At 42.1% G+C, this 13,423-nt stretch overlaps 3 protein-coding genes across 7 annotated transcripts in view; all 3 read right to left on the bottom strand.

Annotated features, from left to right (window-relative positions):
• LOC135498237 (uncharacterized) overlaps positions 1–13,423 on the bottom strand; it is a 66,888-nt gene that overhangs the window by 33,661 nt on the left and 19,804 nt on the right. Inside the window, exon 1 of one of the 5 annotated variants that reach the window (XM_064788452.1) lies at positions 11,299–11,517. The exons of 3 other annotated variants lie outside the window; for them this stretch is intronic. The gene's annotated coding sequence lies outside the window, so the exon portion shown is untranslated. Of the gene's footprint in view, positions 1–11,148; positions 11,224–11,298; positions 11,518–13,423 lie in introns of those variants that run through there. One more of the 5 variants, XM_064788453.1, reaches the window with a different exon arrangement.
• LOC135498397 (uncharacterized) lies at positions 669–2,726 on the bottom strand. The gene has a single exon (XM_064788654.1). The coding sequence runs from the start codon at positions 2,724–2,726 to the stop codon at positions 669–671; it is 2,058 nt and encodes a 685-aa protein (XP_064644724.1).
• On the bottom strand, positions 2,566–8,290 carry LOC135498014 (uncharacterized). The gene is made up of 6 exons (XM_064788124.1): positions 6,908–8,290; positions 6,693–6,773; positions 6,507–6,578; positions 6,306–6,389; positions 6,057–6,179; positions 2,566–5,835 (listed from the first exon to the last, which is right to left on the bottom strand). Exons 1-6 carry the CDS (start codon positions 6,987–6,989, stop codon positions 4,589–4,591), a joined length of 1,689 nt encoding a protein of 562 aa, XP_064644194.1. The 5' UTR covers positions 6,990–8,290; the 3' UTR covers positions 2,566–4,588.

Raw genomic sequence — 13,423 nt, 5'->3', positions numbered from 1 at the left:
TACGCATACTATCTAATGGTTGTACACGCATGTTAAATTACATTATCATGTCATACAGAGAATTTTATTTACAGGTTATGTACATTTAATAATATATATACATCCAGGCAGCGAATACGTCTGGAAAGGGTAATCGAAATGAAATGACGGTGATGATGATGCTGATGATGAAGGGAATATTAAAATACTTTTTATAGGCTAAAGTGCAACTGTCTAGAGCAAAAACAGACAATGATCTATTGTACCGTGAATGTCTGTGATAAAGATGGTGATACATTCTGTAATAGTGCTATCAACGTATTATACATGTTTTCTGGCGCAGAAACCATAATAGAAAAACTAATATCTCAGGCATGAATGGAGTTGTCTGCAGTGCTGATGCCGATGATGACGGAGATGATAACGATGTTTCATGTTGACTCAAAATGACACTGGCAATTAATTTTACAATAACATCCCTTATAAAATGACATATATGTAAGCACGATACAGGTCAATGATGTTTATAATAATAATAATAATAATTATTATAATTATAACAGATGTACAATGATGATGATAGCGCTCAAGGAGCGCGTAAACTTCACTATGGTGAAATAATACACGTGTGAGAGAGAGAGAGAGAGGGAGAGAAAGAGAGAGAGAGAGAGAGAGAGAGGCCATAATAGCTAATAGCCAAAAGGCAATGTAAAGAAATCGTCTGTCAGGTAACGCTTGTCGTATACTAAGCCGTACTTTTTCACCTCTCGAACTGTTGTAATTTTGAAATCCTTACGTCGCCGAATTTTGTAAGGATTTTCGACCGAAATGGTGTCGGAAAAATTCAGGTTTTGTACCAAACATCTCATGGTTTCGAAATTGATTTTCTGACTATTACCATAGTTCAGGGTGAACCCTCGGACTTTGCACACAGTCTCTTGACTCTCTTTGATGCGATACCCATAGTTTTTTGGACCCCCTGAAACAAACTCTTCAATGGATGCGCCGTTCAACTCATCCTTGAAATCCCCCAGATAGTCACCTAGGGGTGGGTTGAAGTGTTTTTTGTTTGTTTTGTCGTACACGTATATAATACTATCAGTGTCAAAATATAATACTTGTTGATCAAGTTTTTCCAACTCCTCATACAATTTCAGCCGCGCATGTGCAGTTGTGTAAGCTGCAATAACACAATTTGTGTAAGGACACGCTTCTATGAATTCAGTCTTCTCACGGTATTTCAAAAGAACGAATTCTTCGTTCACTAATTGAGAATCTGTTACTTCAATGCTATCGTCGGTCAATTTATTGATATAAACCTCTGGACTATCCGTATATAATGTTTTTAGAAAGTTATTTCGTTGCCCAAATTTTCCCCACAACGCACATATCCCCGCCTTGTAGGTACTGCGCATACCTGCGTTATATTTGATATTGTGACGGTCTAAAGTGATCCCCTCGTGCTGCGCGTAATCATCGATGTACTTCTTTTTGTCTTCTTCGGTCTCACACCAATCGGGCCAACCGCTAGCTTCTTGCTTCTGCTTTAGAAAAGTATTAATGAAACTCGTAAATAGGCCTCCCTCTTTCTTCTCAAAATCATATTGTGTTGTTTGCTCGAAATCCCAAATTTCGTATGTTTTCACCAGACGATAGCCCTTTTCAACCGCTTTTCTGACTTCAAATATAACCCATGTCCCTATCAGAGCGCGCTCATCGTCTGAATGGTCACACGTTTTAGACGTCGTCTCCGCACACTTCGCACAAAGAGAAAACTTCAACTTGTTACCCGTCCTCTGGGGTAAAACAGGAAAATACAATTGCTTTGGCGGTAATACTTTACATTTGATAAGACCTTCGCACTTCAGTGGGTCGTCAACCTTTTGCAGATTTTCACCCCGGTACACCACAGGGTGTCCTAGAGGATAATGTTTATATTTATTGACATACGGATAAAGCGATGTAAAGTCGACATATTTGATGCTTTCGTTTTCATTGCATTTGTGATAGAGTTTCACAGCGTTCGTTCTTCCCCCGAAAAAGGCTTCTCGGGGGTTCAGAGGCTCGGAGATGTTCAGATCTTTTGCAAATGCTGCCAGTTCGGGATCTGCCTTAATTTCCGCTCTGAACTCGCACTCGCGCTTGGAAATGACAGTGTGTCCGCGGTCTTTCAAGAAAGTACGCCGAAACGCAGTGCGTTCGCGCAGTTCACCCATAGTGGAACCTGTACGTTGATTCATAGTGTCTCCATTTGGAAAGCAGACTTCGCAACCATGAAAGTAACACCCGTCGAAAGAATAGACAACGTTATTCCGCTCATCCCACCCATCTACTTTGTAATTCGCAATCGCCTTTTCGCCCCCGTTCTGCGCATGTTGTATAAAGAGATTTGGGTTTTTTCGCATCAACCATTCCAACCACTTGACACCTATAGCAGACTGTTTGTCGCATGTATAGCCGTATGGCGGTAGTACGCCAATGGTGTTGGGCTTCATAAAGTTTTGACGGTACACACGACTGCATGCTGAAGCCATGGTTGCACTTTTCTCAAAGGGATTAACCTTTAGAATGCTTTCAAAAGCCAGAGCGAATAAGACGCAACAGCGACGGAGAATCGTAACGTCACTTTTACAGTATGCAAGAAGCTCCTCGAACATGTTGTAATCTTTTCCTTTTTGATTTTCGTACCACAACATAAATTCCTTTCTACCGTCAACAGACATGCTCTCAGGGTCAAAGTACTTCATGTCGGGTATCTCCCCGACATAATTTTGATTTTCTGCTGTATTAAAGTGATGGGGAAACCACCCCTTTCGACACTCTTTCAGATTAAACGTTTTCGGAAATGCACTCAGCGGCATTGTCAAATAACTCAATGAATCCAGGAATTTTATACCGCACGCTTCGAATGAAAGATACTTCTGTCCCACCTGTATTACGTTTGTGGGCTTAATACCAACACGATGAAGATACTGTATGATGAAGAAAGCATCGTAACCCCTGTTGTTGTGAGCGATTGCCACTCGACCCATATTTTCGCCGTTGAATAACCATTCACAAAATTCCGTCACGGTATCCGCCCCCTTGAAGACGCATTCATCACGTCTGTCACCGCACACAATACAGCTCAAGTCGTCATCATTTTCAGCGCTTTGTTCCCTCCCACAAAAAAGACAGCAACGCTGTGCAACACACAGATTGGGCACGTGCTCTTTTGAACCATCAGCCAGTATCTTCTCCTGTGTTGACTCAAAATCGTAGAATACAAACTTCATAAATTCTAAGGGGTCACCAGGATCCCTTTTCTTTATCACAGTTTTCTTTATATAGCAGTCGTGTGCGAAAGGCCTGTTCAACCCGCAAATATGGCAAAAAGACATGTAGCATGTATGCTTTCCGCGCCGCACTTCGTAACACTTAGCGCATGTTTTACATTTTTTGAAAATATCGCACACACTCTTATCGTTTCGGTTTTTGACAAGGTGTCTGTCAAAACACGTATTACTTTTGAAGACCCGTAGACAATCGGTACAGTTTCGCCACTTAACGATGGGACAATCCTCATCGTTTTTACAACAGGCACAAGTTTTGTCGCAAATATGTGTTTTGTAATTCTTGAAACCTATATCACAATGAGGGCAAAAATAAGCTTTTTCTAAGAAACCGGTCATAGTCATAATAGGGGCATAGTGTTCACCGTAATGATAGATATTCAAGCGATGTTGTGCAGGCGGCCCCTTATAACATACACCGTTCATAGTATGCGTAGAAAATACCACTAGTTGAAAATCTGGAGCCAGATATGCCTGAAATTTTCGCATCTCTGGAATCCCGCATTTTTTCTGGGGCACCCCTGCTTTTTCGTGAAGCTCGGAAGCTAATCGGAGTTGGTGCTTGATGTAACCTTTTTGGATGCCTTCATAGTTCGGGTCGTTTAACACACGTGCTCTTGCCGTCACTATTGCACGTGCCAGGCAAAGATTGTCTTTGTTTTTTATTTCGACAAAAGTAGCTTTGTCTTTCACCCTTTTTTCAGGACATGCAATACCCCTGGCGTACTGACCACCGATCGGCAACCTAACATGTATGAAACTCACGTGAAATACCCCTTTAAAAAGCCACGTATCATTTGACTGTGTGACCCTTTCCAAGTGTGTTAAAATCCTCTCTACGGTCATCTGATCAGGGGCTATGAACGGTATACTGATATGACGCAGACCCTCCCCCGACACAATAAGTCTGACTCTGTCTTGAGAATCGACGTTCCGCATAAGTGTGGCCAAAAGTTCCGAAAAGACATTGGACAGATGGAAAAGTACATCATTGTATGAAGTACTTTTTTCCAAACCATCAACGCTAATTTTCATTTCTATGGCGTTTTGTTTATATTTTCGAACGTATGTTTCACCAACGCTTAAGACACGAAACGCTGGTTCACGTTCCGCATCCCCATCAGAGTCAGACTCATTATCAATGGACGGTGTTCCTTCTTCATCATTATCATCATCATCATTATCATCATCATCATCATCATCATCATCATCAAACGTATCACCAACACTTCGAGCGTTGCCCGCAACAACCCTGTTACCACCAGTCTGCACACCTGTTAGGTTACTTTTTGTTTGTGTGGACCCACCCCTAAAAAAGACTGGTGTACAATGGTACGTTCAGGAACATTTTGCACTTTTAGAGGTTTTTGTGCAATGTTGCCCTTACCGTACCGATCTCCGACATCTGAATGTACAGGTATATTTCCCTCTGAAAGTAGACTCCTAAGAATCGGGCGGTTACCTTCCACTCTACTTCGTACCCCTTGCTTTATTCCAGCATGAAAATCAACTGGCCTCTTACTAGGTGGAATCACGTAAGCGGCTGACGTAGTTGCCTGTTGAGAACTGTGATAAACATCGTTGGTTTGCCGCTCCAGTGTATGCAAAGGTTTCGCCCGCTCTATAACTGCGTCTAGAATTATACTTTGCTTACTCGGGAGCGGCTCAAGGAAACGCTGACCGTTTGCGAGCTCTTCGATCATATGCGTCGCCCATTGCATATTCTCACAGAGGCGCCTATTTGATTGATTTTCATCAGTCCCCGTTGTCGAGATAGCAAGAGGAGCAGTTGGCTCTGTCGGAGATTTATCCGATTGCAGCACACGTTCACCTGTGCCAGACAAAACCTCTGTTGAGCTGAACAGCGTTGACAATACATCATCGGGAGGTCCTGAATGCCCAACAGAATCGTGTGCCCCATGCAATAGATCAACTAGTGGTGCATCTGTGTCACACGTTTCCATTAGCATTTCAAACCCGCCCGACAATAATTCAAGCAATTCTGAACTGGTTGCAGAATCGTCTGTCACAGGTAAACCAGCAATCGGATTTACAGGGGGCGTGCAACACTCGACCGAGTTCGCGTCCACCTGTTGCTGTTGTTGCTGATGCGCATCAATCAGTGGGACCTGTATGGATGTGTCCTGGTCTCCTTGAGATACTCTACGGAGCGGAGAACCAGGCGGAGAAATTGTCTCCAGTAGGAAATCCGGAATTTCATACGGTTCATCAACAACGGAAACAACAGCAGATGCATCAACAACAGCAGGCGCTTGGTGCGAACCCGGTATTTGTGATGGTGGGATTCTGGGTTCATCATCATCATCACCAGCATTGTTAGGCCTACGTCTACATGTACATGTATTTATTGTTATATAAAACGGTTTAACTACCCTTTCCATTGCCCTGAATTCGTGTGGCTCCGTCATTTCACGCGGTAGTCCATATTTTCCCCGTTGCATCCGTTCTGCCATGATGGAATTCAGTGTTTCGATCAAACGATCCGTCTTATTGCGGGACACCCCTGTAGAAAAAGAAGAAATATATATATATATATATATATATATATATGCGTATACGCATACGCATATATGACTGAGACAAACTACGTTTTATATAAGCGCAACATCTCATGGACATGCTTTGTTCTCAGCAGAACAAAAATGAGATGCTTGCTAAAACACCAGCACTCAATACGTTTTTGGTAACTGCTTTTGATAATATGTCACATGTTACGCTACGCACCTTCAATCGGATGATCATCATTGTTGTGAGATGGCACTGCTGGTGTTGTCCCACCTATTGGTGATGCCCTTGCAGCTGTTGATGTTGTTGCACTTGCAGTTCTGAGTGTCTCAGCAGATGTTTCTACAATCACAGGAAAAGATACCCTGATTTACAATCGACATAAAAGATCAAATAACAGTAAATTATGTGTAATGGCGCACATTTAACAGAGAAATTCGCAATTTTCAACTAACTGCAGAAACTTACTTGTCTTCTTTACAGGAGACGGGGGTGCGTGTCGCAGCGTCTTCCATGTCGCTTTCCCAATTTTCACTGGCCGTTTGTCTTCCACTGAAAACACACAAAACGCAGTGTGATTAAAAGTGTGTCTCTTTCAAATATGGTTCGTAAATATTATGCTGCATTGAATCAAAAATGATCACGAAATCCACACAGACGTATACGTACCTTTCACAGATGCTGCGACTGACGCTTTAGGTGTGACATCCGCCTTCTTCTGCCTTTTCTTCAGGGACAGACCTGTTGAAGAAAACATGCGTTCCGTTATGTTTTCGGCGTAAAAACGTTGCATGCAAAAGCGATAATATGGAGGCGCATCGACAATTATCGGTTTTTGATGGAAATGAGACTTACGCGAGTGTCTTTTCCTTTTGCGATTTTCTACTATCGTCCATGTGGGTGAGTCTGCGAATTCATCGTCTGAGTCGTTGATGACTGTCAAATAAATAAAAATTGTGGTTATGTTACATTCTGAGACATGTATAAAAAAGCTAATATAAATGACATGATTTGTTTTCAAACAGAGAATTGCGCGGATTTGACGGAAACAAGCCTGTCAAACAACTCACCGATACACGGATGCTTCTTTTCAGACACCACGTCGGCGTAACTGCGGTGTGTTTCGGCGTCTCTGTCACTATTTTTTTCCATTATACAACTGCTGTTTACTGAAAAATAAAAAAAGTAGCACGTCTTTAGTAAACGCTAACCCGATATCGGACATCTACTGGCAGTCTGAACAAAACAATATAAACTTACCCTTCTATACTTTAAAGGACTTAGACGCTGACGTGCATTCACCATTGACAATTTATTAAGTATGCTTTTTACAGGTATACAGTAGCATCCATCAATTCAGTGTTCCGACTCGTTCAAACGTTCACCTTTATTGCATTGCATCCTTAAATGCCAGATAATAGTTACTGTCATTTTCATAATATGCTGAGCGACAGCTTTGCAAAATGAACCAGTGTTTAGGAGCTATTTCGATTTTAACGATGTGCAATGTATCTCTTTCGATAACTGTAACACGTGGATCATCAGTACTTTCTTCACGCGAAATTGTGCCAGGAACCACGATGACACCATCGCACAATTCCAATTCAGGTTTGTAGGATGAAAATGCAAATTCGAGTGATTTTCGCACATAATCAGGGGGAAATCGTTGCAATACAACTTTTCCGTTTTGCTGCAGTTCCCAACCTTCCGGCCTAGATAACGCTAGAATATCCGAAAATTTTGCAAGATATTCCATGCATTCAACAGGCTCCCACACCGTGCATCGCTCCATTGTGAAAATTTCAGACATCTCAAATGGCCCATATTTCTGTTTCATCGGTATACTGCGATTCAGACAGAAAAGATTCCCCCCAATCATTATATTGCCAAGAGAGATGATTTTGACGTTTTCATTTTGAGCAACCAACTCATCGTACACATCCTGACCCACTACAAAAACACTATCCACTGGTTCTTTACCACGGGGTGTAAATTGTTCGTGTAGAACAAAATTTAACGATGCCCTAACAGATACTGGTAGACCGTTCATGATGCTCGTCTGACATCAAATGACATATAATGCACATGGGTTTACTTTTATCTAAAAATATTGTCTCAATGACACTCATCAATCATGCAGATATTCCGATATTTCAGCCATTCTCTCTCTTAGAGCGTACCAATTTTGTTTCATAAGCCCAATACCGATAAATTGCGCTCTCTGCTCTATGAATTTCCGAATATCTACCACCTGCACATTTTGATAGTAGCAAACGTGCAAATAAATCTCATTTCCTAATGATACGTTCATCGTACAGTTTGGGAAGTTTGGTAAACGACCACCGACTTCATCAGGGTACAATACCGTTACATTTAAATCGGACTGTGATATAAGCCTGTCAACAGGACATTTTGTTTTCTTCATATAAGACGCGTATACAAAAAGCAATACACATTCCACCATGAAAAGCGCCAAGGCAATAGACAGCCATACAGACGCGCGGCAGCGATGCACGCTTTGAGACATCATTTTGACTAATGAATGACCGCATGGTTCAACATGACTATAATACAGTCCGCAGACCATATACTATGTATACGATCACACTTTAGAATCATTAGGTTTTTTCCACCAAGCACAGGTGTTGAACGGTAATCGACACGCACTCAATACAAAGCGAAGCAAAATGTATCAAAATGCGCTCTTACCTTTCTTGCTTGACATTTTATCCCCCGATGTTGATTTCAACAAACTCCTTGAATTTCGATCAACGGAAGAACACGGTAAATTTGTTGAACTTGAAATCGGTAAACACGTGTCGCTCTGCTCTTGTCCTTCGTTCAGATGAACTGATGATTTGGTCGTTGCATTTCGCCCTTTTTATTTGAAATCTCAAAGGCATCTCCGTGGCAGATGTTTTTTTTTAAATATGCCCAACCTTTAATGATGTCAAGTTTTGGCGCAATTTTGACAATTTACTGGCGTGTACTTAAATGACACATCTTGATTTCTTTGACTGAAGTTTCGGTGCAACCAGCTACAGCCACACCGCGTCCTGATGAGGGGACGGCAGCGTCCCCTGATTTGTTTAGACATAAGCGTGTCCTCAAAACCAGGTCACGACTTAATGAGGGCAACCCTACTTTTATTTTAAAAACAGATGGTATGGCCTCTGCTAGGCTATAGTTTATATCAGACAGATGCCTGATTGATGGGCACTTTCATCCTGGGGTGTTTGGCGCTCTGATTAGAATAGAACAATACAATTACTTCATCGAAGATCTTATAAGGACCACTCAGTCCCCTACTTCTGACAAAGGCACACCTAGGATATAGGACACGCGACGGGCGCTTCTTTGTCACACTTCTGCACGCATTCATTTGGAAACGTGCTGCATAAATAGCAATACAACAATTTTATTCAAGTGTTTTATTAAACAGCATTAGAAGGAGGCGTAATGAATACAATGTTTTCTCTTCACATTTTGACAGCTGTCCCTCAACATGAGTAGAGACAATTTCTATGGGCGCGTGTCTATGCCCAGGTGATGGACAATACCACACATTTCTATGGATCGCATGCGTCGGTGATGTTTCGGAACGTGCCGGTGTAAAAGTAGAAAGTGTCATCCTGGGAAAATAAGTCCCTGGAAGTTGTGGGCACTGTTAATTAGGGCACTTATTAGCACACTAATTACCTTAACTATCAAGGATAACCTCCACAAACATCATTCTAACTCTCAAGTTCAAGGTTTTTGACCCATCTTTTCCTCAACTCAAGGTCATGACCTTGAGAACAAAAGGACCTCATTAAATATGCAATTAGGGCGCTAATTTGCATGCTAAATAGGTCCATTGAATCGCTAGGTACCTGCTATACTACTTCCGGCGGCATTCATTCACTTGGTTGGAAATAATGCTCCGGTTGTGACCATGACAACACTGGTGTCGTCGCCTGATTTCCGTGGCGAGGAATCATCAAGGCCAATGTTTTCGTGTGATATTGGGAGATTTAGAAAGCATTATTGCCTTGCTGACACTGTCCGAATCCCTGCACTGATGCTTAAAATGCTTGAGGAAACTAGTGAGTAGCCGCCAGTCGACCACAAACACTAGCAATCCGTCTTCACAACACAGCGATGCCACCTAAAATCATGCTATAAATAAGAAAAGTTGTAAACCATATTAGTGACCTTACTAACCACCGGTTTATGCCTGTTTCGCCTATTCCTGTTTCGCCTACAAAATTCCTGTTCCGCCTATTCCTGTTCCGCCTATTCCTGTTCCGCCTATTCCTGTTTGGCCTATTTCCTGTTTGGCCTATTTCCTGTTTCGCCTATTCCTGTTTCGCCTACTTCCTGTTTCGCCTACTTTCCAGTACCTCTACAATAAATCGACTCTCCCAGGGGAACCTTAGGGATGCATGTCCATTTTATGGGGTAATGTGAGGGGACAATTGGATGATGTTAACGATGTGATGACAATTTGACTAATCAAATACCATCAACTTTGGTAACAAACCATGCCATGACCGTTTTGAAAGAGTCACCTTGAAAGCGGGGACAGTCCGGGACTTATTTGACCATATGACCATACTGACACACAGTAAAAACTAATAGATTAAGTAGAGTAAAAGCAGTCGCTTATTTTATAAAAACAGGAATTCATGAGTTTTTGATAAAAATACATAATACTGGACATTCTCATAATTATTTGATCAAAATCAGCTGTAAAACCCATGTCATAGTAAAGAACAATGTAGCTATAGGTACTATTTCTATTACGAAGCCAGTTACTGACTAAAACAAAAGAAAGAGAATCCACAATATAAAATGCAGGCCTAAGAAACCTTTCTCAAATCTAATGAAAGGGTAAAACTTTCTTACTATTTTATTTCTTGCCTTTTAAAATAAGCTAAAACTTAAGCCGATGTAAGCTATGTATAATTTTCCAAAGTTATTCCGAATAATACTGAAATAATTGACATGTCGCTGAATCCATTATTTCAGACTTTATTCTTAATGATAGCCTTTAACACTATAGTAAGGGACGGTTCATATTCCTACGTCTGTGGGGAGGTTAGCAATACATTTGAATAGGCGAAACAGGAATAGGCGAAACAGGAATTAGGCGAAACAGGAAGTGGGCCAATCAGGAATAGGCGAATAAGGAATTAGGCGAAACAGGAATAGGCGGAACAGGAATAGGCGGAACAGGAATAGGCGGAACAGGAATAGGCGAAACAGGAATACACCAAACCACCACCGCCTGAGTATGACCATGCATTCAACTCCACTTCACAATACTCACTGTACACAATACACATTGATCCAATGACTTTGAACAATGCAACGAGCGCAATGGATACATTGTACTTGCACATGCTTGCTTATGCGAGGATTAGTTACCTCAATCCCAATATACTCATTCCTTCTGTATACATACATGGGCATAACTTACCGCATTCAGTGAATCCGCACAACATAATTCTATTCTCTCCACAGGTACGGTGGCCATTTTAACTCACACAACGTAGTGATAACTCACACAACGTAGTGAGTGTAATGGTTACGTCTGTACACTGTATGTAAAGTGTAAACAAAATTCATATATCCATCATGTCCATCGAATCTGAAAAAATTTGTGCAGACCCATGACAGTTCCGGTTCCGGTACAGTTTGTTGCATTCCATACGGGCCGCGCTTGCCGATCGTGCATTCACGACGCACCGCAACCACAGTTACCATGATTCCCGTTGTTGACGCAATTATTTCATGACGTCATGAGCCATTGACCAATCACGCAAGTAGATTTATTCACACCGGCGCCACTGTCTTGAAGTGTATCTAAAAATCGTCTGCTAGAACATACAGGACAACAACGTCGGCGGAGACAGTTGTGACATTTCATTGCAGACGAAGTAAACGTCCTCTTCTTCTCGATTTACGTACTTTACTTCAAAAAGTCAGTTTTAACACTACTGCACAAATATAGAGTGGTCATAAAGTTCCATTTGGAAAGAGATTGGACGGACTGATTTGGAAATTCATTCCAACCATGCAACTGTTTCAGAAATGAGAAAAAGCTCCTGGGTGTCATGACATTGTACTGGCTATATACTCTAGACTCGATCTTGTAAGGACAGACAATACAACCCCAGTAAACCCACCCACTCCACGCGGTACTGAATAGGCGTTACTTTTCTTTTGTGTGGAGGGGCCACGCGACTCCTAGGACCAAAATCAATGTGTCCGATCAACCAACCCTGCAGGTGACCACCACTCTTGGTCAAGTCCAACTCTCTGTGATGTCATGCAGATCAGAGTGGTAACCTGGAATTGTAGGCCAATTGTCATGGGCGAGTCTTCCGAATTCTTCACAATACTATTGCATTATGAAATTGATGAGGTTTATAGGCCTAGCTGACGTTTACTGGGTCATCTTCATAAGCCGTTACTGTCATGTCATTTTTGGCCTGTACACTCTGGCTTGCTGTAGGCCTACATGTGCTGTCATGGATGTACCACCGCTAAGAAAGCGTCGACGTAGCTACGGTATCAGTGAAAAAATTCGGTATCTAACCGATTGTGAAGAGGCCTTGGCGAACGGGACAGTCGCCAGTAGTGATGAATTTGCAAATCATCACAGAATTCCGCCCTCCACCTTTCGGAAATGGGACCGAGAGGAGCTAGATGCCGTACTGTACGAGAAAAATGGTAAAATTCGTAAAATACGAGAAAATCATGTCGGAACATGGCCTGAAGTAGAAACTAATCTCCATGAGTGGTTCGTAGGTGAAAGGCGAAAGCGTCTGGTTGTGTCTGTCTCGGACCTCCAAGTAAAAGCACTTGATCTTTTCCAAACGTGGTGGGACAACTTGGCAGAAGACAGACGGAATGAAATTGTCCGTTCTAGACCGATTCGGCATGAATTCCACGCCTCAGCAGGTTGGGTGACCGATTTCATGAAGAGAAAGAACATTTCTTTTCGGAAGACTAATAAAAACACTACTACGATCCCTGCAGACGCCGCAGCTAGAGTCGCGCAATTCAGAAATGATGTCGCTGGGTAGTTGAACAGTTGCAGATACCAATGGGATTCTTTTTCAACATGGATGAAACTTTCTTGCTATTGGATTGTCGTCCTGTGTATACATGTGAAACCACAGGGGCGCAATCGGTCGATATCTGGACATCTCGTGCAAATGCCAAGTTAGGTTGCACCGTTACATTGTGCATTGCTGCTACAGGAGTAAAAATTCCAGCTCACATAACATTTCCTCGTCGTGGATTTGTGAGGCAGATGGAGCAAGTTGCTCAGCAAGAACTGCCACATAATGCGAAAGTTACCACTTCTGATACTGGCTGGATGAGGCAAGACACCATTGAACACTGGACAGATACTGTTCTTGAGCCGCATGTGCAGGGAGAAAACTGCGATCAGTTCTTTATTATCGTGGACCGATACAGAGTTCATCTAACAGAGGTCTTTGGGAACGCAGTGATGGAACTGGGGGAATCATAGATTTGGTACCTGCGGGGTGTACCTCAATTGCACAGCCTTTAGATGTGTCTATTATGGCATC

The sequence above is a fragment of the Lineus longissimus genome, chromosome 13 (assembly GCF_910592395.1).
Source record: "Lineus longissimus chromosome 13, tnLinLong1.2, whole genome shotgun sequence".
Classification (NCBI taxonomy): domain Eukaryota; kingdom Metazoa; phylum Nemertea; class Pilidiophora; order Heteronemertea; family Lineidae; genus Lineus; species Lineus longissimus.
This window is presented reverse-complemented; position numbering and strand designations above follow the sequence as displayed.